The 27079-nt window shown below is 41.8% G+C and overlaps 2 protein-coding genes across 2 annotated transcripts; both read right to left on the bottom strand.

Annotated features, from left to right (window-relative positions):
- Positions 1-3665: 3665 nt before the first annotated feature.
- LOC134464828 (dual specificity tyrosine-phosphorylation-regulated kinase 4-like) lies at positions 3666-17000 on the bottom strand. Its single transcript, XM_063218163.1, has 13 exons — positions 16929-17000; positions 12333-12395; positions 11736-11861; positions 10690-10801; positions 10355-10518; positions 9050-9186; positions 8396-8536; positions 7862-8000; positions 6641-6722; positions 5983-6155; positions 5169-5229; positions 4862-4991; positions 3666-4089 (listed from the first exon to the last, which is right to left on the bottom strand). Exons 1-13 carry the CDS (start codon positions 16998-17000, stop codon positions 3687-3689), a joined length of 1803 nt encoding a protein of 600 aa, XP_063074233.1. The 3' UTR covers positions 3666-3686.
- Positions 17001-18746: 1746 nt separating this feature from the next.
- Positions 18747-24004, bottom strand: rad51ap1 (RAD51 associated protein 1). Its single transcript, XM_063217899.1, has 10 exons — positions 23554-24004; positions 23211-23251; positions 22979-23105; positions 22362-22468; positions 22106-22171; positions 21827-21895; positions 21259-21414; positions 20580-20753; positions 20037-20258; positions 18747-19230 (listed from the first exon to the last, which is right to left on the bottom strand). Exons 1-10 carry the CDS (start codon positions 23568-23570, stop codon positions 19103-19105), a joined length of 1107 nt encoding a protein of 368 aa, XP_063073969.1. The 5' UTR covers positions 23571-24004; the 3' UTR covers positions 18747-19102.
- Between the last annotated feature and the right edge of the window lie 3075 nt (positions 24005-27079).

Raw genomic sequence — 27079 nt, 5'->3', positions numbered from 1 at the left:
CGGGTTTTTTTCCCTCTCCCTTTCCTTGTCTAGAAAAAAAGCTTCTCAACAACAGACCTTGAGCCAAATGACTGAGTATAATTATTCAATACAATCATGTAGAGTTGAGCAGGTGAGAAAAGTCTTGCCAAATGCCTAGTCTCCTCCTCCTGCCCTGTGTGGGCACATTGAACACACACACCCACCATTGTTTGATTGCTGCAATCCCTCATGTTACAAAAAATGATGGCAAAAATACAAACGGCAGATGGACAAAAGAGGAGCCGTGCAAAAATGGGTCAAAGCCGTGAATGCACAAACAGACAAAAATAGGAAATAAAGCTGTTGCATAAGTTAATAAAACAGGCCAAATGACAGGATGAAAAACAAGATGGCAAAATGCCAACAGCAGGTGCAGGTCATTCAAACGGGTAGCAAAAGTGGGTAGTGGTGAGCCGGAAGCAAAAGAGGAGACAGAGTAGTCATTGCCCACCTCTTCAGTACATCACCGCACCCCGGCCACAGGTGTATTCAATGATCAGGGACCAATCCTGCTGAGGGCACAATCAGAAAGTAAGGGGACACCAAAACAAAAATTGGTGGAGAAAAATAGCCACCGGCCCTGCCGTGGTCAAATGGTAGGGCACTCGTCTACCATACTGCTGACCCGGGTTCGATTCCCGGCCCGGGTCCGTCTCTCTCTCTACACTGGCTTCCTGTCATGACCTTCACTGTCCTATCATAAATAAAGTCAAACAGACTTTACAAATGTTTAAGGTGATTTTAAGAACAGAGTTGCTGGTGCTCATAGACAGCCATTCTAAAGCTGGTTGAGATAAAATCCAAATCAGCCAAATAACAGAAACTGCAGCAAACATGAAATAAACGGTGAGGGGGACTCTAAAACATTGCAGACCACTCAGAAAATGGCCTTAATGTTCAAAAAAGTGGACTTCTCCTTTAACCCTAAACCTAACCCTAACCTTAACCCTAACCCTAACCCTAACCTTAACCCTAACCCTAACCTTAATCCTAAACCTAACCCTAACCTTAAATCGCTTGTTTGAAATGTTGGATTACCATGTGAAGTACAGAGAGGGCGTCAAACTAGTGGGTCCCCATCCAGGCCAGTAGCAGAAGTTCCATGCCAACCTTGATGGAGAGAAAGCCTCGACACCAGATTGTCATAGGGGAACAACCGCGCCTGCCAGCCTTTATCTGGGATAGATGTTGGTACTTTGGAGCATTCCTTTCATGTTTCTCCTCACAACCTTCCTCCCATGGCACAGTGAGCTCCACCAGGATTACTTTCTGATGCATGTTTGACCTCAACACTATTTTAGTGACGGGTGGCTGTTTGGAATTGAACCACGTCAGGAAATTGCAGCCTCCTCCAAAGATCCACCCTCATTTCCCAGGAGCTTGTGGTGTAGATACATTTCATGAAGCGTCACAGGTACAGTAGAATGGGCAGGCCCACTCTTGAAGCCTATGGTAGGCATATTTATTACGTTGTAAGAAATCACCTCAGACTGGCTGGCATGTTGTAGATGACTCAGTCTGATAAGAGGAAATAGTGTAGATAGCCTTTATTGTCCTATAAAGATGGATTGCAACAGGTCACCCCATAGAACAGCATAATATTACACATATCCGGAACATAGGCCTACTATACTCAATGTCCATGCCCAACTTATGACACATATAACACAACACATGTGGCCTACAGTACATTGTTACTTCCTCACCCCACCCCATTTAATACGGACACACATTCTGTTTCTCTCACATGAACACGGACACACGCACGCATCATCACAAGGCCACTCTTGGTGGAAATGACAGCCGTGCAGTCATGGGTAGTCTACAGTGGTAGTCTGGCCCTGCCGCCTGCTCGCTCTAAGCGAGTCAGTGGTGGGACGAAGCCCCAGAGGCAGTAAGACTAGGCACATCTCTCTCAGCATCTCTCTCTCACTCTATGGTGTGTGTGTGTGTGTGTGTGTGTGTGTGTGTGTGTGTGTGTGTGTGTGTGTGTGTGTGTGTGTGTGTGTGTGTGTGTGTCCGTTAGTCCTGTTCCTAAAAAAACCCTACCCTACTTGTCATTTGCACTTGGTGTTCTGTATACTCTCTGTGCATTTAGTGTCTGCTACTGATGTTAGATAAGTGTAAATAGCAAAGTAGCAAATATTATAACCTCATAAAAAGCGTCCGTCAGCATTCTGTTGGGCTACTTCTGTTAGCCAGCTGTTGGTAACAAATTATTAACTCTATGTAAAGTGGGAGAGGCACAGTGGATGGAATGGATTATCAGATTTGAAAATTGCTTGCATATATTAGCTGACTAAGCCTCCATACAAAGAAGTAGTCTGAGAAGCATTATTCTGCTGGGTATTTATCCTATCGCTACATGGCTTGGTAAACAGTAAACACAATGAAGCAGTGCCCATAATTACAAGATGGTGGCGCTCTGTGAGGCTGCGGCCAAGCCGGCTCCCGATAACAACGTGTGTTATATGTTAAATGTACCGTCTAAAGGAACTGTACACTTCACACTGTTCCAAGAGGGCAATGAACATCATCAATGACACAACTCATCCAGCACAATTTAGGCAAAGTAAAGATACTTTTACTTGAGTTTACATTTTCTGTACTCTTTCCACCTCTGTCCAGCACATATGCTGTTCTCCCTTCTAGCATCAGACTGACTAACAGCTTCTTTCCACAAGCCATCAGACTCATCAACACACTGAAGAAAACCACATGAACATTCCAAGGTCACTGGAGGACTTTCCATGAACATTTCTTCACCATTTCTTCTACACTTTACTACACTTCTTGCACCTTGTATACAGATCTACAAATTTAACTTTACTAATATGACCACTGATTGTACTTTCCACAGCTGTGTGTGTGTGTGTGTGTGTGCGTGCGTGCGTGCGTGCGTGCGTGCGTGCGTGCGTGCGTGCGTGCGTGCGTGCGTGCGTGCGTGCGTGCGTGCGTGCGTGCGTGTGTGTGTGTGTGTGTGTGTATTGTATTTGTCAAACAGTATGTCAGACTTCTTATTGCACACTGTGTGTGTGACTTTGTGTGTGTGTGTGTTGTGTTGTGTTGTGTTGTGTTGTGTTGTGTTGTGTTGTGTTGTGTTGTACATGTCTATATCAGTATGCTAGTGTTTGAAAACTGCACTTGTGTGAGTATGTATTGTCTGTGTGTATGTTGTGAATGAATGTGTCAGAAAAAGAGCTGTACATTCATGAGTAGGTTAGTTGTGTGTGTGAGTGTGGGTGTGTGTGTGTGAGAGAGAGGTTATTGTCAATGTCTTATTTAAATGTTTTAGTTAAACTGCACATTGGAGACTGGTCAAACGCATTTTGAAACTTCTGTGCTAAACCTGTTACAAAGAGTTTTGACAGTAAAGTACACTTGACTTGACATCACAGTTCTGAATAGCTGGATATGAATGGCCACATGAACAAAGTTGTTTAACATCAATGATATAACAATGATCAGCATGTTCATCGTGAATCGTGTGATTTCCCCCTCACAAAGATACCAATGACATTGGTTGTAAAAAAACGTACAGCTAAACTTTATTTTAACAGATATAAGACATGAAAAACAAATTGAACTTGAAAGTAATAATAATTCAAATTTTTAAATAAATTTATGTACAAACTTTGCTTAGGGATCTACCCCTGTTGTCCTTGCTACCGGGGTGACCCTGCAATCATCGATTTTGAGGAGACGAAGACCCCCTGCATAGAAAATGTCTCTAGCGATGGCTTGGGGGTCCTTGTCGCTGGTGCCATTGGTTTGGACAACCCATAAGGTGCATATTTTTCCCCTACTTGCTTTGTGGACCCTCTCCCACTACTAGCTGGATGCCTGGATGCCACCTTGACCACTGCTCTGCCAGAGCTGGGCTTGGCTCTCTTGTCTAGGGTCCTCCATGGAGTGGCTCCTGACCTGGTGGGGCTGTAGAAGTCCACCGTCCTCCGGGAGGGGCGGGATAGGGATTGGGGGAGTGAAACATGGCTTCTGTTATGGCCCTCGAGGATCCAGTCGTGCAGCAGAGCCTCGTCTGGAGTCAAGCGCTTCCTTGGGTCCCAGCTGTAGTGAGAAGGAGATCGTGGTGAGGGGCCATGGAGCAATATCGATTATTACATTCATCGTTAGTCGATTGTCTTATCGATCGATTTACAATTAATTGATAAGCAGCGTTTTTCCACTGAAATCTCAATGTTTCTCGAAAAAAAACCTAATTTTAATTAAAAAGTGAGATAAAATACTGCATTCAACTGAATTTCATTTAAAGTCTTTAATGATTTAAATATTCCCACGATTCACACCTCTCTTCACAAACACTCTTTACATGCCAATTTCACCTGGGTCTCTTGTCAGTTGAATTGGTGATTAATTGCGATTAATGTTTTTTAATCGATTAATCGTTTGCATCCCTATTTCCAATCAATACATCAATCTGTCTCTCACTGCCCCTTTTCAGTTGTTTTCCCAAATCTCTGACTCTACATTTTCCAAATTATGCACAGCCTCTTTATTTTCTTACAGGCTAGTATAGTGATACATACGTACATATGGAGTCAGGCGCTTCTTGGGATACCAGCTATAAACTGGAAGGGGGAGTGAGCATCCATATATATGTGAGCATATTAGCATAATCACAATCATCACATTCATTTCAACTTCACAGCTTGCTATAAATCGATCAATCAATCAATCAATCAATCAATCAATCAATCAATCAATCAATCAATCAATTGATGAACCAATCAGTCAATTGATCAATCAATCAATCAATCACCCATCCCAAGTTGACATTCCTCTGTATTTCCTACAGGTTACGGACAGTACTGCTACTCACGTAAGGCAGCCCTTGAGGAAGTCCAGGAAGAGTGGATCGGAGGATATCAGAACGCCAGACAGATCTCTGGTGCCAGGGAGTCTAGCTTGGCCTTTGCTGTTGGCGTAGTGCCTCGGGTGTCCTTTTGAATCTGCGTACGGTTTATAGGGAGGTTCATGAGGAGGTTAATATTCCAAAAGGAAAAGACAAGTGGTCAAGAGAGCTAGGTTGACATGTCATACCAGCAATCCAAGTATTATCACCCACTTATGGTAGTCAAGAGATGTAGTATTCAATAGCAAAGCCTGTCCTGGTTCTGGGAACTCACCGAAGAACTTCTTCTTCCTCAAAGCTTGCTTGAGCATATCGTCAGGAGGCAGTCCAAGGACCTAATGCATTGCACAAGTCACATTACCATGTTCAGCAAGCACAGACTACACCAACAAAAAATAGAAAGCAATTGCATGTCGGAAGTTTCCCCAAAACATTCCGATACTGACCTTGAGTCAGGTGCAATGTTAATTGGAAATCATTACAATTGCATATTTGTTTTGAGGATGGGATTCTTACTTTGTACTTGTTACTTGGTTTCCTCCTGTTAGGCTGACCTCCTATTCTGACCCTTTAGCCTTTTAGCATCCAAAATGTACGTAGATATCAGAGTTGGATCGTAAGTGAAAAAAATCGTATAGTGCATCCCTTAATCCAGTGTTTCCCAACCAGGGGTACGTGTATCCCTGGGGGTACGCGAGCACACCTCAAGGGGTACGCGGAAAAATGTAATAATAACAAATATATTGAGTGTAGTCACATTGGGATAGAGGAACAGAGCCTGAATGAGGGCGAGGGGGTACTCATCATATGAAAAAGTTGCTAAGGGGGTACGCAGGACAAAAAAGGTTGGGAAGCACTGCCTTAATCCCTCAGCACAGAGCCTATGTTATAACCGTACTGTCACCAAAATTGTAATGGCTACGTCTTAATGTATTACTTAAGGCTCTCTGTACTGTCATAGCAATGTTGTTGTAATGATATATTTGAGTATTTTCAGCAAAATAGTGAATAGGCCTGCCGGCGACCCCATCTGCAGTAAGAGGCTACTGTAACAAGTAGTGCAGTGCTGGCCTGTTGTTCATCTTTACCTCCATGATGCAGGCGATCTGCTCCTTCTCGTTCTCCCCAGGGAAGAGAGGCAGGCCAGAGTACAGCTCAGCTGCGATGCAGCCCAGGCTCCACATGTCTATCTCCAGGCCGTAGCTGCAGCCCAGGATGACCTCAGGGGAGCGGTAGAAACGACTCTGGATGTAACTGTACACTGAATGAATGAATGAATGAATGAATGAATGAATGAATGAATGAATGAATGAATTAATTAATTAATGGATGGGTGGATGAATGAATGAATGAATGAATGAATGAATGAATGAATGAATGAATGAATGAATGAATGAATGAACAGATGCATTTATGATTTAATCCACCACTTTTAGTCAGTCTATTGACCTGTTGCGATAAGGATAACCTTGGCATGATGAAAAAGGGTCCCCAAAAGAAGCTTAACGAAGCACATATAGGAAAGGACCCTTGGAAAACAATGTTACATACATGATGATCACTGAAGAGACGAAGATGCATACAGTATTAGTAGAGTGTGTGTGTGTGTGTGTGTGTGTGTGTGTGTGTGTGTGTGTGTGTGTGTGTGTGTGTGTGTTTTGGGGTAAGGCTTACTATGCACTATTGAGACTGACAATGCTATGGTGATTATGGAGAAGAAGGGGATGGAGTATTGCTGGGTCTTACATCTTTGATGCTCGAAGCAACTGGATCCAAAATCAATTACTTTGATACTGTATGAGCCATTCTGGCTAACCACGATGTTTTCCTGTAAGACAGAGACAAATAAAAACAGCAAATCAGTTGAGAGGTAGTTGCTGCGGCCTTGGGGACATTGTATAATTAGGACAATCATACAAAGTTGTTTTTGTTTGGATTTCTTCCTAACTTGCTAATTGGTGTGGTGTGATGCAGTTCTTTTTCAATTGTGTAATGTACTGAATTAATGTTTTAGAAATGATTTCATTCATAGACAAGAGTTGCTGACTGCAGTATTTTGTATTTGAATTAATTTTGGGTCAAATACAGTATGCCTCAGCAAGATTAATAAATGACTGCCCTCGTTTGTATCCCAGATGGGTGATATGAATATCAAGATGAATGAATGCACGAATGCATGAACAAATGAATGAATGAATGAATGAATCAATGAATCAATGAATGAATGAATCCATCCATCCATCCATCCATCCATCCATCCATCCATCCATCCATCCATCCATCCATCCAAAACAGGATTCTCAGACTCCTGAACATTTTCTCCAAACTGGTAGGCCACACCTTGGAGGGACATTTCTTGGACAGTTGCACTGAACATATTCTCAGACAACATGGCAGACAAGATTGCTCTGGACCCTTCACATGTGTGAAACCAGGAATATGAGCTCCTCCTTTCTGGAAGACATTTCAGAATGCCTTGCTGCCGGAGAAACAAAAATAAGCACTCCTTTCTCCCTCATTCTATAGAATTGCTTAACAGAAGGGGAGACAAGTAGACTGCACACATCTACATGGAATGCATACTCACTTGGGAACAATACCACTGAGAAGATTTTTTTTAACTTAGAGTAATTAATTCATTGGATTGTGCTGCCCTAACAGCTTATGGACCTAGATGACCAGACTCCATAGGCTAGGCCATATTGTGCACATACAAACATGAAATATATTACATTTAAAAGCTAGGACCCTCATTTTGCATTAGAATGTGTTCATTCAGCTCTAACATACCCACATTTTTCATTTAAAAAAACTCAAATCTCAAGAGCCTGAATGCAGCGTATGTGTTTCCAGGCTAAAATGGGTTAATGTGTTTTTAATGTGCGTTAATATGTGGATTGTGGAGAAGTGTCATGCAAGACAAACTTCTGTGCAAACAGACAATAAAGTTTTTATCTTATCACACACCGGCTTGAGGTCACAGTGGATGATCCCTTCCTGGTGCAGGATCTGCAGACTCTTCAGGATGGACTGGGTGAAGCGCCGCACAGTGCTGAGGCTGAAGCCCTGATAGCGATTCTTCTTTATGACCTCAAAGAGGTTACTCCTGTGATCGCAACAAAACTAATGTTCTTATTTGGTCTTTATATGCATATGCTGCTACACAATGAAACAGCAAAAGAACACTTTAGAACATATTACATCATGAAAATGTAGAATATAGTATATATATTTATATATAAATAGTCTTTATACAAATTTACTGACTTGTCTAACCTACATGTTATTGCCTTGTATTTGCATATTTATAACTAAATCCATGTGAATCTAATTTAGTTAGATTAATGTGATCTGACAGTCACTGAATGTTTTTACATTTTAATGTTATTGCCTTGTATTTATACATTGACAACTACAAAGTTAAATCTAATTACATTTATTTAGTGTAATCTGATGATCATTAGATGTTTTTAATCAGTGCAGGCCATGCAACAGCCCTACCCCTGGAGTTCAAAGGTGATACACAGGTGGTCTCGGAACACAAAGTGTTCTTTCATCTGGATGATGTTGGAGCTATTGTTACGATCTCTCTTGCGCAGCATGTTTAATATCTTCACCTCCAGCTGAGCTTGGTGGTGGAACCTGTGCCCCACAAAAGATACACTCCACATTGTGATCAAATTATTACAATCGCACACACTGGCACTGCCTATGATCGCAAATCTTAATTTTGTCTGGTAGAGAAGGGAAAACTAACTCGCTAGTCACTGAGGGTGAGTGACTGAAGTAAATTGTTACTTTTGACAGTATTACATAGATTATGTGTCCTTATCAGAACAGTAAAAGTTATCTGGTCCTGGACAAAGAAGAAGAGATGACGTTTCATCTTCAGCAATTTCAGCGCTCTACCAGGTGGCCAATTCCAATAGTATTCTGTACAGAAAATGTGAGTCAATGATTTATTTTGGTCAGGAAAAATTACTTCTAAGAATTTCTAAGTTATGACCGAACCAAATAATGAATTCCCACCAGCATTTGGCTGTTTGTCAGGTGTTGTGTTATTTAGAGCCCAGATTACAATGTTCATACATCAATGCAATATTCATCAAGTAGTCTGTGTTAATAACCATAAATACGTGCAAGTTGATGCCATACCTTTTCTGGTTACGGAGTATTTTAAGGGCAACCATTTCTTTACTTTTATGGTCAAGACATTTTAGGACTTGGCCAAATGATCCTTTTCCAATCACCTCTATGACCTCATATCGATACTGGATATGGTCATGCATAACCTTGCATAAAAACAGACAACAACAAGAAGAACAAAAACCAGGAAGAAACAGGAAAAAGTATTACATCAACATCCATAATAAAATTATACTTTCACACCATATACTGTAATTTACAGTGGGTATAAAAAGTCTACACACCCCTGTTCAAACTCCAGGTTTTGGGATGTAAAAAATGACAGAAAGACAAATAATTTCGCTTTTTCCACCTAAATATAAACTATTAACCTGTGAAATGTAACAGGTTTTTTTCCGGGTAAGATTCTATCAGCGTGGCATATGTTGATGTGGCAATATTTGTTAACTCCTCTTTGCAAAAGCACTCCAAAGCTGACAGATTACGAGTGGATTTCCTGTGCAGAAGTCGTCCTCAGACCACCCAACAGATGTTAAGTGGGCTCTCCGGCCCCCCGTTAGAAAGGTCAAGATGCAGAGGAACGACAATTACCCTAAGTACATGCCTTGCACATGCACATGCCATTAGTATAACCATACCCATTGATCTGAGGACAAATATTGCCACATCAACATGTGCCACACTGACAGACTGAGTACTGTAATAAAAGCCAAAGGTGCTGCAACAAAGTATTAGTTTAAGGGTGTGCATATTTATGCAACCTAAATATTTTTTATTTTCTATTATTTAAAGCACTGAGTTTCGTGAAATGATTTGTCTTCCTGTCATCACCTTATTAACCTCATCGCATCAGGTAAAAGATACAGAAGCTTTACAACATTGACATCCAGATTTAGGAACAGCACATACCCACTGACTATCAGATATCCTAACCTGCTATTACTTCCACTCCCTATGCACTTTATCTTTAATGCACCCTAACACTCAGGGTTACACTATCTGTAATTTAACTGCTGTCCAATGACTGCTGGTACCCCTTTCTGACTATTGTTATGTCTACCCATATTTATATTTACTAATGTATGTGCCTTGCTGTTGTGTGCTTGTCAATTGTATGTATTTGATGTTGGGGATATGCCACAAAAAATCCTATCGACTATGTCGACATGGCAATAAACTTCTTGAACTTGAACAGTTTACATTTCAAAAACCTGGCATTTAAACAAGGGATTGTAGACTTTTTATAGGCACTGTTTATGAAAGGATAATCAATTGAGCTTACAAAATCCACACACACTTCAAAACACAGGAGACCTTAATGTATGTGCCGCTGCCATCATCGAAGCCGTGGTTCTGTGGAGCCCCTTTAACTGCGCTGATCTTGCGAGCATTCAGACCAAGGAACCAGATCTCTGGATAGTTCTGGATCTCGGTTTGCTCAAACTCACTCAACCTATCTCTGTACATTTTCAGGGCCTCTGTAAAAAAAAAACATGATGAATGGATGAATGAATGAATGAATGAATGAATGAATGTAAATAAATGAATCAATAAATGAATGAATAGTGAGTGATGATTTAAAAAATCAATCAAGCAATGAACATGCAGTTGCTATGCTTTCTTTTTAAGATGTGTGTAAATGTCTTAACCTTTTGCTGTTAACGGCACTGGTTTTGGTTTCTGGGCGTGTATGTTAAGGTTGTTGACACAGTCCCACAGGTCGCAAACAGGCCTCAGATCAGCTGTATGAGGTCTGAACTCCTAAAGGAAACAAAAGATTCTGTATTCCAAAGGCTGGCAAAGGGGCCTTGCACACACCCCTGACTATGGACATTGGAGACAGGAAACAAAAAACAATAATTGACTGATTTATCAAGAATAATGTAGACCAGGGATGGGCAACTGGAGGCCCGGGGGCCACATGTGGCCCGCCTCCTCACTCAGTGTGGCCCCTAGACTCACTCACTAAACCCAATTTAATAGTGTGCCAGCATTGCCGTATTTTGCTCTCTCTTTAAAACGTAACATTTTGTCTTGTTTGCTGTTTATCAGGGACATCATGTTAAAATGCCATGGTTTAATAAAGATTCGGGTATAAAATGTACAAAAAAAATTGTATTTATCATTTTTAGCTTTTCTCGTAGTTGACGTGCGTGGTCATGTGGCCCTCTGATGGTGGCGATTAAAAGTGTTGGCCCTCTTTATCAAGAAAGTTGCCCATCCCTGTTCTAGACCATCTGTCTACAGTGTATAATACAAATGTACCCAATTCGTTCCTGACTGCATATCTCTTGCAAATGACAGAATTGCTACGTTTATGTGACGGTGAAATGAAAGATCAAAGAAAAATCGACATTTTCATCAACTATTTAATTCTAAATCAACTATTTAATTCTGAATCATTTTCAGAATTAAATAGTTCCGTCGATTTTTCTTTGATCTTTCATTTAATTCTGAATGAAGAAGTGTTTACATGATGTTTTCAAAGCGGAATTAAACTTCATTCAGAATTAAAGCGAGTTAATTCAGAATTAAATGTGTCATGTAAACGTAGCCATTGGCCTTTTAATTGTGTCTTTGCAAGATATTGAATAAAAACTTTGATTTGTCAATGACGTTGAGCCGTGTGTCACAAGGCCAGAGGACAAAGACAGTAGTTTGGCTTGCCCGCCCTGGCTTGGCATGCTATGCTTACCAGGCTGTTTAAGGGGATGCTGGCTGGAATCTGTGGCAGGAGGTCCACATGGCAACCGGTCTTCACTGGGTTCTTACCCACCAGTGGCCTGCCACTGTCCAGCAGGGGAAGTGTGGCAAGGACGTCCTGAGAAAGGAGAGAGAGAGAGAGAGAGAGAGAGAGAGAGAGAGAGAGAGAGAGAGAGAGAGAGAAGGGAAACAAGAGAAATGTGAGGGAGAGGTTGAGGGAGGAGAGAGATCAAAGGAAAGAAGTAAGAGAAACGAGGAAAGTACAGAGAACACAAGAGAGAGAGATAAGAGGGAGAACGACAACAACGACAAAGAGAGGAGGAGACAGGGAGCGGCAGGAGGAGAGAGGAACAGAGATGTGAGATACAAAGGAAAAGGGTGCAGAGAGAGAGAGAGAGAGAGAGAGAGAGAGAGAGAGAGAGAGAGAGAGAGAGAGAGAGAGAGAGAGAGAGAGAGATCACTGTGATGACAGGTGAATAGGTGATGACTTCCCAACTATGGAACAGGACATGACAGGGCAAGGGACAAAAGAACGGGTTTGTTGCCCAACCCCCCCGCCTCCCCTTGTTTGCATTATCAGGCGTCTAACTGGGCACCCAGGCATGCGACATGACACGGGCACCAGACCTCCACAGGGGTGGGTAGGGTTACGCTGGGCAAGAGCAAGAGGAGGACACAAAGGCTGAGAGCTCCGGCGATGACAAGTCTTGTCAAGGTGTCGCTAGCAAGCAAGCAAACAAACACGTACACACACACACACACACACACACACACACACACACACACACACGGGTGGTTGTACCGGTTGGCGAAATGAGCCTATTTACAGTTTGCCATGGCCCCGATGCCCTCCATTTCTGTTTTGGCAGCACAGCAGTTCTCTACTTCCACTACAAAATGAAATTAACATGCCAAAGTGTGCAAAAGTAATGATCAATTGGTTTTGCTCCCAGGATATTACATTGTACAGGGCAGGCTGTACATTTTTTGAATTGTGATACCACTTTTTAATTGATGCGTGTTGATTAGTGTGTGTGTGTGTGTGTGTGTGTGTGTGTGTGTGTGTGTGTGTGGTCATGTAAGGACACGTCAAAAGGGGAGAATTTACCTGCTGGTTGGGCTTTGAGGATCCTAGGTGTCTGGCAGACGTATGACGCACACCAGAACCAACACTTGCATCAGGCTGTGAGGCAAGCAAAAGCAAATATTAGCATTACAGAAGCCATTATTTGAATTACAGAATAAATACTCCTTGTAAATACAGCGTGACCATCAAAGACCTTTTGTAGTCATTTAAGTCCATAGGTGAGCATGTCATCATCAAATTAATGATCAAATTCACAGCAGGCCGGAGAACCACTGGGACACCAAATAGCCACTTGCGCACAACGAGATAACAGATAATATGCCTGGGTGGGGAAAAAAAAAACAATTGCACAGATTTAGCCTACCTGAACAATATCGGGAAACATGGTACAAATCTGTGTTTACTCTCAATTAAATTCTCACATTCCTATAGGCCTATATTAATGAACAATTCTTCTCCCTGCCCAGTCCATAGTCAACACTCATGTCAGGACGCAATCTTCATACAAATAGATGATTTCGAAGTTGTTCATGTCGTGAAGATGCAAATCCCCTCTCATTAAAGTCCCCTTTGATCCGCACGCCGTTCTTCATCGTTTCACTTTGAAACGAAATGTTCTAAAACCGCGACAAGTTGTGCATCAAGCAAGTTTTGCCATTTCAGAAGTATGATGCTACGGTGAAGCAAGCAGCAGCCTGGTTGGGCACTTGTGGTGTGGAAACGCCCGACGGAGGGTGTGCTCGGTGTGGTCCATCGTTTTAAATCAGTCTTCTTTTCAGCATGCTATTAAATAATTCAGGTTCTTGAAGACATAGCCTACCTACGCCAATAGGCCTATCCATTGGAAGCTACTCAAGAAAAAAAGAATAGCCTATTTGGGGAATAAATTATAAATAAAATAAATATATGTATGCAACCAAATCTAATTTAACATGTTTTCATAGTTTTATAAGGCTTAGTTTTACAAGTGTTAATAACCTTCATTTTAGTCTATCCTATGTATAATCCATGAAATCCAACCAAATCGTGCATGCATTTCTCACTTTCTGTGCCATGTGACGTCCTTTGGCATTTCCCCACCACATGCAACAAAATAGCAAACACAGTGCCACACATTAGCCTAAGTGAAGGAAATAAGTGAAATGACATTACATTACATTACATTGCATTTGGCAGACGCTTTATAACCAAAGCGACTTTCAAAAGAGGACATAATCAAGCCAACATCACAAGCAAATACAAAGTGCACAGGAGATATACAGAACAACAAGTGCAGTTGCAAAGAGGGGTTAGTTGTTTTTTTGTGTGAAATGTGTGGTGTGCTTGTTGTGTTAGTTATGACATCATGCTGTTGCGGTTGCCGTAAACACCTACATGTGTTTATTAAAATCCCTTTTGTCTTGCCTGTGCATGGTGCAATTTATGTTTTTTTATGGAAAATGGTTCTTCAATACAAGTTTATATTTCCCTGCTGAAGGCCTTCTTGAGATAAGACATATACATTGCCTAGCAATAAAGGGTTAGTTAATTTGAGTGGTGCAGAAATGTGTATACCCTGGAGAAAGTCTCAGAGGAAAGCAACATTTTAGTAATTGAGCAAGCATTCAATCAGTCTCAGAGGACTTTCAGCAGGACTCATAACACAATTTTCTATCAAATAGTTGGCTATAAAACGTGCAAAAAAGGTGTTTCACAGAGCAAACCCTTCCGATTCCCTGCTGTAAGCAATGACACAACATGGAAGAGAAAGGACAACAGCCCTGACAAAGATATAACAGGCTTTACACCAGAAGGGTCTATTAGCAGACCATTAGAAACGCTTTAGTTATCACTCAAAAAACTGTATCTTGACTGTAACTTGACAATGACCCTAAACACACATCTAGGCCTATGGCTAATGCTGATTTTTTTTTTTTAAGAAGTGAGAGTGAGACCAAAAGTATGGTTTATTTAGGCCTAGTCTGGACAATTTTATCTCTTTTTCAAACTGCTGTTTATTTTTCAAAATTATAAATGATCTGGCTCCCCCTCCCCTTAAGCAATTTGAGTCTGAGCAAACCCACAAATAATATAATGTAATACAAGAGCATCATCTAGAGGTAGAGTAGAGTAGAGAGTAGAGAAACTTTATTGATCCCCAGGGGGAAATTCAGGTGTCAAGTAGCTACATAAATACACACACAGACACACAGACACCCCGACACACAGACACCCACACACACCCCCCCACACACACCCACACACACACACACACACACACACACACACACACACACACACACACACACACACACACACACACAGACACAGACACACACAGACACACAGACACAAAATCTGGGCCAGCTCTGGCAGTCCAATCCCCAATAATGATGTCCTTCTTAGTGTCCTTCTGTATACTGTTAAACAGTTGAATGGCCCAAGGGACAAAGGACCTCCTTAGCCTGTCTGTCCTGCAGGCCAGAGCATGGAGTCTGTGGTTGAGCAGACTCAGCTGGTTACTGAAGGTGGTGCGAAGGGGGTGTAGCTGATTATCCACAATACAGTCCAGTCTGTTCAGGGATCTGCTCTCAGCTGTTGAGGTGAGAGTCTCCAGCTGCATGCCCACCACTGACCCCGCCTTCCTCACCAGTCTGTCAAGGCGTCAAGGTGATTGCACAAGTGTGTTTAGAAAGTCCATTTTTGGACTAAGGGCCTTCTCAGTCAAAACAGCAGGGCTATGGAATATTCCTGTAAATATCAGGCAAAGCAACACGCTCAGTAAGCTTGGCAGCACTGTCTGGCATTTTTAGTCATGGATCTTGTATTTTGTGTCTGACTTTATCTTTACCGTATATATTTTTTTTTTTTTTTATCTTTTTAAATTCGTGTACCTACTTGGCCATGTAATAATGTAGGCCTATATTTGCAAATAGTGTACCCACTGTATTGTTGTCTCATTTTTGTATTATTATGAAATGAAATCCTATTTTTTTAGCGCAACACCAATTCCTGTCCAGGGACTACAGATGAGTCCCTTTCAAATAAACAATAAATGAAATGAAATGAAAGTATGACACCTGATCTGAACTCATTCAAACATAAATGGGGAGTTTTGAAGAGACAAACAGGGCATCAGTCTGGGGTGTAAACACTTTTGCACCATCAAAATTTCACAGGAATGGAAAAATATGTAATTTAAGTTATACAGTATAATTAAACATACTTTTCTGTGGAAAGTTTCACAGATCTTGTATTAACTTTACTCTATGCACATTTTGGAAATATTTGGAAATATTGAAATGTTGTTCAAAATGTTTAAATGTGTTATCACTTAAAACATGGAGCAACTGTTTTTGCATGCTGTTTTGCATCACAATCAGTGTACAGTGTACCATATTATGATTATGTTGCTACGCTATATGGGACAGGAACAGACTTCAGTTGACTTGCCTACCCCTCTCTAGTGTGTTGTATAGGCTACTTCGCACATCAGGACATAGGTTAAGAAAAACAAACCAAGGATCTCAGATCCTATTGTGAATGTAAGAATCACCACGTCACTGTTGGTACACAAGTCAAAAGGTAGCACTAAGGCGAAAGCCAATGGGCAGCCTGTGTTATCAGCAAGCCATCATCAATCTCCATGTTCAAATAAGGACACTATTTGGGTATTATGCAGTATACAACATGGGTATGAGAGAACACCTATGGCAAACTGCACTTTTACATAACACTCAAACCTTAGTTCCTGCACAGAAAAAGCGATATGTACTTTACTCTGGGACTAAATACAATATGCAGTATACAACATGGGTATGAGAGAACACCTATGGCAAACTGCACTTTTACATAACACTCAAACCTTAGTTCCTGCACAGAAAAAGCGATCTGTACTGTACTCTGGGACTAAATACAATATAGAAGATGATACATAGATTCTCCAAGTGTTGAGTGAACTCTGCATTTTTTTTTACAGTGAGGGGGATAATTTCATTTCCACACGGTGACCGAAACACAGAACAGCAAAGCATTTTCCCTCACAGCAGTCTACTGATTAAGCCTTTGTTGTTCGTTCTGGTTGACGATTAAAAAAAACAAAAAAACAAAAAACCTTACCTCATCCTCAGACTCTCTGCTGCCTGTGGACCTTGCCTTGACCGAGCTGTGGGGTCGAGACCAGGGAGCCATTGATTTATTTAACTGCACATTCCACTCTAGTTCACCTGGGAGAGACTCAGAGGGGTTTACAAACAAGGTCTGCTGGTTGACACACTGTGTAGCCTGTATGACTTCCCCCCTTCCGCTGATCATTGTACCCAGGGTGGCTGATATCAAGGGGGCAAACATATCAGCTGCCCCAGGCCCAGGGACAGAGGGGGCCCTGAAATTGGGCTCTCACTTGCATTGTGGAGGTTTGGGGGGATCTTTCGGACGACTTTGCCAGGGGCAAAACGAAAGTTGTCAGCTGTCCTGGTTGTACCCAAGCTGTAGTCTAGCCCCAGGGGTCAGCCCCAGTAGCAGTGTGGCTTGCTTGTCCACTGGCCTGGAATAAACCCTATCTTCTGGGAATAATATTACACCCGCTGGTGCTGATGGAGCTGGTGCTGACAGGGAATTTGCTGGCAAAGTCTGCGTGGCAGCTCTACTGCCCCTACTACAGTGTACTACTGACCTCACAAAAAGTGCACCAGGAGTGAACAGCTGTATAATATAGTGTGTGTACATACAATACGATATACAGTACGGAATACGCTGTGTACATACAAAACATCCATGGTATTACAGTACTGCAACCTTCCCTGCTTCTATCTGTAGGAAATTCATATCTCTAAAAAATAATGTCCCTAGATATGTTGTATAATATGAGTACATTTTTAATAAGGTGATTCTGGTTGGTGAATGATCTCCTATGATGACACATAGGTTTTCGTAGGAAATTCACAAGTTGAAGAGGAAAACTGTCATTTCCCATCTGTCCCGGACCGAAAGTCAGCTCTTGAAGAAATACATTCACTTTTAGAGGCCATTGATCAAAAACACATTCCTCTCTGATTTGCCACCGGAGTGGCTGCCTCCAACTGTCACCACTCTGCTTGAGTCTAATCGAACTACTCCTGGCCTTGACTACTCTCTCCCCAGCAAACTGCCCCACAAGCTGTTCAACACCATGTACCGCATTATGTCTTTGGCTTAGCATGGGCACCTTCTAGCCCAAACACAATTGTTAAGCGTCTGGCCTGCATTGTCTGGTGCTCTAAGGGGGTCTGTCAGTGTCAGTGGCCGGGCGAGCAAGACAGGCTGTCCACTCGCTGGCCTCTGTCCATGGGCCAGCGTGGCCCAGGTCACACTGGACTGACAGCCAAGGTAAGCGGAGAGAGGTGATGTCAGCCACCAAACGCCTACCCAGAGGGCAAGCGGATGACAGACAACCTGGCACGTGTGCCAGCCTGTTACAGTATGTGAGTGTGGGTGATGTGCATACGCAAAGGCCTCATCCTAGTGGGCAGTCGTGGGTAAGCGGTTAGGGCGTCAGACTTGTAGCCCAAAGGTTGCCGGTTCGACTCCCAACCCGCCAGGTTGGTGGGGGGAGTAACTAAGCAGTGTTCTCTCCCATCCTCCTCCATGACTGAGGTACCCTGAGCATGGTATCGTCACACCGCACTGCTACCTTTCGTGCCCCCTTGCACGGATGAGCCATGAATGCAACTTTGTTGTGTGCAGTGTTCACTTGTGTACTGTGTCACAATGACAATGGGAGTTGGAGTTTCCCAGTTGGGCTGTCAGCTTTGTTCATACCGTCCCTTCCATGAATCGGAAGTTATTCTACTAACAGTACCACGGTATTTGTCTCTGGACACTAGAATGTCTTGAAAGTGTACCTCATTTTGGTACAGCCAATTGAGACCTTGGAAGCTTTTCACTCAAAACAAAATATTTGATTTTCTTCAAAGGTTTTATTCTATTAAAATATACAAATTGACAACATACACGCACAGACTTAACAGATTACAAATTCAACACATTGAAATAAAATAAGATAAAAATGGAGACGGCGCATCAACATTTCAGGCGGGCAAGTGAAAATACTGACCAACACCAGCAGAGGGAGCCCTTACATTTAAGCGTCTTTTCCCATATACTGTATTTCCAAATAAATAGTTTATCCATGTGGTGGTAGTTTCCCTTCAGTCACTCAGACGTCACACATTCATGGGAACAGAGAGACAGTTCTGTGGTGGTTGGCGTTTGAATGTATAATGAAACAGGAAGCAGGTCAGTGGGTTTAGAAGTTAATGGGCAGTAGCGTTGGGGTGGAGCGGTTTGACCCTGGCCAATCGGGAGAGCCCCAGGCGTAGGCCCTGACCAGGGGACTTGACCGAGGAGGCATGAGAGGTGCCAGGACTCCTGCCGATCATACCTAGGGGTGGGTTTGCCAGGGAACAGTTTTTAGTCATATTACCTGGGTATGTTTACAGGCATAAACTAGGGCTGCACAATATTAGAAAAATATGCGATACACGATAACATGACTGTATATCGCGATATCGATTTTACTCGCGATATTTAATATATACATATATTTTCCCCTCTCTACTTGCCATTCTACACTTCATCATGTACGAAACAACTGAGAGCAATTTTTTATTTCCAACATTATTTTTATTCTGAAAAAACATGGCCAATATACAGCATCAACTTAAAATGTCAACCTTTTCAATACCTTTTTTTAACCTTTTCACCAAATTGGCGGTTATCAAAAATAAAAAAGTAGGTATCACGATATAACTGACGTGATATCGCCATATCGATACATTTTCGATATATCGTGCAGCCCCAGCATAAACCTTCTGTTATACTTCATTACTAAAAGGAATACTGAGCTGAAACCTTAAAACTATGTCAAAAACATTATATAAAAAAACAAAACAAAAAAAAAACCTTCAACTTATCAGAAAATGACCTGGGTATATTTACTGAGTAAGTAGTAAGGCTCCTAGTAGAGTAGTCGCATGAGTTAATACTTGTGAAATAGTAAATCTATTTAAAAGAAACGTCATCTGTGTAGTAAGCCTCCTAATATATAGATATATCTATCTATATATATATAATAGAGAAATGGTAAATCTATTTAAAAGAAACGTCCTCTTTGTACTTTCCATTGACAGGTTTCCAAATATCTGACAGGAAACTCATTTGGGCTAGTAAGTTATTGAACCACCTTACCTGGAGGGTTCCACTTGGGTACTTTGCTGCCTGCCGGACTGGTGATGGGTACGGGCCTGGACATGGGGGGAGTGGCGGGAGGTCTCTTCGGAGCGGCAGCAGCTTTGGTGACAACGGGACTCCGGCTGATGGTTGGGGCTGTGGGTGTTGTAGTCTTCGTTACGACTGGGCTGCGGTTGACAGCAGGGGTGACTGCACGACCTTTACTGCTGGTAGGGGTCCCTTTGGCAGAAGAGATAAGTAGTTGGAGTAGAACCAAACAAAACTGGAAATGTTGCTACTTGCTAATGTTTTTTAGCAATAGTGCCAAGTAGCTCAATCATCGACATTGTAAGGCAACATGTTCATTCAGGAAAGGTTATGTGAGAAATAGAAGGCAGCCTTGTGAAATCATTTGAAAATTAGAAACGATATCATGCAATTGCTTGCCATCGTTGCTAAAATAGCCTGATTGATCATCACTGCATCAGTCTATGTGTAAACACATGTTTACTAATTACCAAACCCTTGTATTGTGACTGTTTCACTATTTGAGAGTGTTACCTGTGATATTAGGTGGCGCTTTGGCTTTGGTAGCCTTAGGAGGCTGTTTCTCCTTCTTTGGAGGAGGCGTTTTCTTGTTGCCCTTGGTCTGTTTACTTTTCTTAGCCTTCTTAACCGTAAACTCCTCATCTTCACTCTCTTCCTCCCCACTAAAGTCTGATTCACTCTCCGAGTCTAAATGAAAAACAATACAAAGACATTGTACAAAACATTAGAAACGATCAGAGATGATTCAAAGAATAAAGGCAGTCGAAACTTTGAAAACCTTTATGAGCGTCAGCTACGTCAGATGGTGTTTGCACACCATGAACAAATTTCGTCAATAATTAACATGTAGCAGGTGTCAATAATTAAGGTGCCCTTACAGTACTGTATTTTTTGGGGGAGTTTCATCAATTGTTGATTCACACAGCCAAAAGATAAATGGTGTAGATTGTAAATAAATTGTATTTCAAATGTAATTTCAAATATTATTTTACAAAATATTTCATATTTCAAGTGAAGCTGCATAACATTAAAATTATATCAAGGGCCGGAATAAAACGGCCTCAAGGGCCGTAAATGGCCCTATAGACATAGGTTCCCCATCCCTGATTTATATGATCAGAAAACATACACATATTTGATCAACCTATGTAGGCTGGTATCACAGTGAAACGATCAAAATAAAACGCTGTACCCGGCGTGTTTTGCGGGAGGTAGTCCTCATCCACAGCAGCTGGTTTATCTTCCTTCAGAGGTGGTGGTGCTGGTGGTGGAGGATCAGCAGACGAGGCCTTCCTCTGCCTTGAGCAGTTGGACTGCGACTGCCGCTCATTGGTGATGTCATTCAGCCCTGGAGAGATCAACAACATGGGAAATGAAGGATTGCACATTTCTAACCTGCTGTATAACACCAAAAAAGTTTGTTTAGGAAAGCTACTGGACTCAGAAAAAGATTGATTGAGGTGCTCTTTGGATAGGGAAAAACTGAAAATGCAATAACGGAAGGAAATCCAATGCACTCTCCTTAAGAAAAAGCTAAAAATACTTCATTGTGATGGCTTGGTCATACTAGGGATTTACTAGACTCCATCGCATTTCAGCAGTTGGTTTGACTCCTCGAAAAAGGCATGACCTTGGATTTACTTCAGTTTGTGATGTATAATACTTTGATTCAAAAATGCTCATGTACAGATGTGTGCTATAATTTTGTTTTTTTTTATCTTTATTCAAAACAAGAAGACATATTTGTATAAAATTCTTACCATGACTGTTGCTGTCCACGCTGCAGTTTGACAGTGTCAGTGTGGGGGGCTCAGCTTCACTTCCATCAGCTGAAGAAAATCAAAGCCATGGTATTTACAGATGTGACAAATTGAGCATGTACGGTAGATGGAGAGAGATAGAGGCACGCGTGCAAATTCACACACTCACTCGCACATGCACCCATGCACGCACAGCCACAGCATGTCTACATATATTTTCTCATGCAGACATGTGCAATGTCGTTTATACAAATTCTAAACATTTCTAGAAATTCTTACCTTGGCTATTGCTGTCCACACTGCAGTCTGAGCGTGTTAATGTGGGGGGCTTGACATTCTCATCAACTGCAGAAAACAAAGTCATAGCATTTACAGATATGAACAACTGCTCATGTACATGCACATTTGCACGTGTACAAAGTCAAATAGACACAAAGTCAATGTGAAGGAAAAAATAGAAGAGAAAATGAAAAAGAGAAAAGGAGAAAGAGAAAGCAAGAGAGAAAGTAAACCATATACACTAGTAGATCCAGACCTTGTTGCTTGGACTCTTGCACTACGTCAACTGCAGTGGTTGGAAGCATAGAGAGAGTGAGTGCTGCTTGTAGGTCCCGATCAAAGGCTTTGTCAGATGGAGGTGGCCTGAAACACAAAAAATAACCCCCAAAAAGTTAGACAGACAGATGCACAAGCTCAAAAACAAAGAGCATCATACTTTTGTCTGTTGGAATGCTTTTTGGTTTTTTTGCTGCTTGACAACTTAATTAAAAAAAAAACGTTTTGTTTGGCACTGTACATCAATTTGGCCAGTAATCACTGCTTTTAAATGTGCTGTATAAAGTAAACTCACCTACTTACTTAGTATCCTACAAAGCCAAAAGGCTCCCACCATTGTTTTTTGCAAATGGTTTTGTTAGCCAAGGAGGTGGTGAGGGGTCAGACAGTGTCAGAGACGTGTCTGCCACAACTGGAAAGGCTATGCTGTGAAATTTCATATGAAATATGATATGAAAAGTTCTAATAAGTATACATTTTTGGGTGGCAATTTTGTCAAGGTGGCAGCAGTCAAGGGGACACCCTGAGAACCCTATAAAACAAACAAACAGAATGATGGTAAAATTCAACTTACACCAGAAATACAGATTTTCTTACCTCTCCTTGCGGTCTCTAATAGGTGGTGTATTCTCCTGGCTGGAGGATTTGCTCTTTGGCTTCTTGCTTTTGTCATCGTCGAGTCGCGGCTTTTTAATAACAGGGGCCTTCACGGCAAAATCATCATCTGAACCAAAATGAAGAGCATTCAACATGAATTGTAATTACCCGGTAATAACATCGGCATAACAGGTATGTGGCTATTTTGTTAGAGAGATGTTTCCTAGCTCACCATCGTCTGCGAAATCTGAATAGTTGATTTGCTTCTTGGCCCTGCACAGAACAGCAGAAAACTTCACAGTCACACACATTGTTGCCAACTGTATTGTTGCCAATGTTCACTACATACAAATTGACAACTTTAGGTGGAGTCGTTCCAGCAGTAAAGACCATGAGGGTCGTTTTTATTTCTCGTGTCTTACTTCACCTGAAACCTGTCATTTTACAAAACAATTTACAACACAGTGGTGTGTAAAATTTCTTGGGCAATGTATCGCCAGAATAACTAAGTTCACATTCAAGCAGAACATCACCATTATTGTCTTGAGAAGGCTACTGTTGACTGTATTACCTACCTCGCTGGACGGTCCATAGCAGACAGAATATTGATATATCACTACAGCTGTCTTCATAAACAAAAATCTAGTGGCAATTTGTTGTCATCCACTGATATATCAAGAGTTGCACCACAAACAGCTGGAACATATGCATATGCATGTACTTGAGGCAAAATGTATCATCGACCGCTGCAACTGAAAGGTAAACGAAACGCAAACTAAAGATAGTGGCGTTACTAGCCTAGTAAACCCTACTGTCAGTGAAGGTTGACGACAGTAGCACTGCGTACTAAAACAGAGACCATAACTGTCGCTGGACGCGGGCTTTCTTTCGCCAAGTAGAATGAAACATTAAAATCGCTTTAGTGTCTTCTCTGGGACTTAACGACCCACTTTACATTACTTTTACATTAACTTTGTTGTCACAGGGAGAGCGAGCTACTACGAGCCAAAACAAAACAAACCCGCCTGAAACCAAACTGAGTAAAGTCATTTGGTATTTCATAATCGAAGATTCCAATGTGACGACATAGCTTACTCATATTTAAAAAGGCAATCAATTAATTTGCTGCCACATCATTTATTTGAAATATATTCAACGTACTCATTTAGTGATAGAAAATGCGATGACTACATTATTACCATCGTCTCTAGATTTAATTGTGTTATGCCGAAACTGCTGTTTTGAAACTCATATCATTGGACCGCGCGAAAACTACTGCTCAGTGCTGCCCCCCATATGGTGGCCCTTCTGTATTACAGGCCTAGCAATTAGACCACAACCCCTTTAGACCTGCAAATAAAAATCCAAATAAAATGCAGCTATGCTATGCATTCAAAGAATTTGGAAAAATTATTTCAAAAGTCAGATGTGAAGTTTGAATAATTCATTTACTACCCACATACTTCCCTGTCATCTGCCGAACGAAAGACACGAGAGATGTATCACAGTCAATGTCTTACATTAAAATGCTTGCCCAGGAGACAAATCCAGGCTTCCATCTCTATGCCATAACATCAGTGTTTTAACAGTGCAGTTGCATGTCCCAGCAATAACCATTTCATAAATTGTCAGCAAAAGTAGGCCTATTCACTTATAAGGTTAATAATCATTTCCCTATGAAAATGCTTGGTATTTGGAATATGAGATGTTGGGGGTCATGAATATATTCTTAAAGGGGGGTCAAAAGCTACAGCAGAAAGCGTTTTGGAACCACTCGATGTGTGGCAATATAGACAGCCAACCAACAACCATCGCAACCTAGCCTGTACTGAGACCAGCAGAGGGCATTGTTCTTCTAGACACAGACAGAGCAAAATCCAAGAGGGACCATGGTTGGCTTTATGACCTGCTAAGTGACGTGAGAGTGACACGTCCTCAGCACCATGCCCACGCACCGGAAGCAATCACGACTCCCTCCAAGTCCAGTGTGTCTGTCTGTCTATGGATATTGGAAGGGCACAGTTCTGCAGGGTTGTCATTTGCACATGATGTAGGTGTGGGTGGCTGCCGGGTTTGGGTGGCTGGCTTGGTGGCTGCTTGGTCTGGTTGGTCCAGGGAAGCCGACAAGGGGTACAACGAGGTCAGCTGCCCCAGGAGAAGGGGAGCCTAGAGGTGGTTCCTTATTACACTGTATGTGTTGAGTGGGGAGGGCCTTTAGAGTGGCTTTGTCCTGGGCCCGGCCAAAGCTATCGTCGGCCCTGGGTTGGTTGGTCTGAAGCTTGCAGACCTGGACAGGCTTGTGAGGGCAATGTTCATAAGCCTACCGTCTGAACACAGACAGAGAGAGACTTAAAAAGCCCTCTGTGGTCACACATTCCTACCAACTCCTACAGCTGCTTCCTACAGGCCAAAAATGGACCAAAAATATCAGCTTCTGGCTCATTTTGTTGTCTGGGAAGCACAAAGGTGTTCGGCTCATTAAGGTGACTAGCAGACCATAAATGTTATGTAGACATAAACATTTTATAGTAGACATCTAGCAATGCCAAGCAGCCATGGGCCAAGCATGCATGCGTGCAAAAGAACAACTTGAACTCAAGGAAAGTATTTAAAATGCATAGCCCCAACATTGCTGTTGTATTGTCTGGCCATCTCTGTTTACATGATTATATAGTGCCTGCTTTGCTCTATTTTACACACGACAGGAAGTAACACTGGACAATGTGTATAGTAAAAATGCAGGAAAAACACGCCCACACAACATACTATAGACACCCAAACAAGAGTCACATGCTCATAATATTTTGGGGCAAGGAGAAGAATGTACGTACACTGGTTCTGCGGCCTCTGTCTTATGGCAGAGTAGATTCTTCTGTGAGGTATAATTTGCAAATGAAGTTAACACGGTTTCAGCAAACCAATCTAGAACACTCGCGCAAACCACTGCGGTCGTCTCCCCAGACGTCCTCAAGGGACATGAGTTGTATGCGGCGCAATTAGGAATTGGTTTGTTTTATCTGTGAGCGTTACAAGGGCGGCAGTGATGTCATTTCCACCATCAGGCAATCAGCTTGCAGGGAAGTGGTTTAGAGTGATGCATGTGTATCAAAACACACATTTGAGGTGGCTGCAATCTGGAGCTATTTGGGCTCAGAACAGGGCATGTTGTGCTTGGGGGTGCTTTGGTGCAGCGCGCTAGGCACCTGTCCTTATATGGACTTGCACACACACATTGGGACCCAGGTACGAATCCAGCCTGGGTTGTTTCCCCACCCCACCCCATTTTTTCTCTCCCATTCACTTCCAGTCTGCTCTCGCCACTGTCCTATTTTAATAAAGGCAAAAACAATGGCTTGGTCTACTTGGCCATGCTCTTATATGGGCATTTGGTTGTAGTTTTCCTGCTCATTCATATTCATGCCTTCCGTGACAACAACATTCATCTTCATGCTTCAAGGTCGGTCTGGAGGGTACCTTCACAGTCACCTTGACATGCCATTTTATAAGACATCATTTGTTATAGTGATAATCACAATGATTGGAATGTGTTGTAAAGAATGATTGTTTCTGTGTCATCATGGAATTGTTGTAATGCTGTCTGTCTTTCAGATTTTTTTTCTAGCAATAAAAGAAACGTTTCATCTGCAAAATGTGAATTTGAGACTGCATAAATAGTAAAGAACAAAGCATATTCACTGTCCAATTTTAGCCACACAAATTCAATGGGCTCAAATTCTGATCAATGTGAGAACAAAATGCTTTTTACTTTTTTAAAATTAGAATTCAGGACATAAGTTAAAGAAGGTGACAGGAGAAGGAAGAAGGAACAACGACAAGCAAGTCAGCAAGCAAGCCCGAAAAAACACAGAAATATAAAGATGTACCTTAGTTTTTAGGTTCTTTATACACTAACATCTTTTATGTATTTCAATTGCTTTTAACATCCTTTTTAACATCTTTTATTATTTTTGCTACATCTTTTACCATGTGTTGGACAGTGTTGCAACTGTACACTGCACCTAGATGTCTTTGTTTATTATCTAAAACGACTTGTTACCCTTTTTATTATTTTAGGCTACATCTTTTACCATGTGTTGGACA

The sequence above is a fragment of the Engraulis encrasicolus genome, chromosome 15, assembly GCF_034702125.1.
Source record: "Engraulis encrasicolus isolate BLACKSEA-1 chromosome 15, IST_EnEncr_1.0, whole genome shotgun sequence".
NCBI lineage: Eukaryota > Metazoa > Chordata > Actinopteri > Clupeiformes > Engraulidae > Engraulis > Engraulis encrasicolus.
This window is presented reverse-complemented; position numbering and strand designations above follow the sequence as displayed.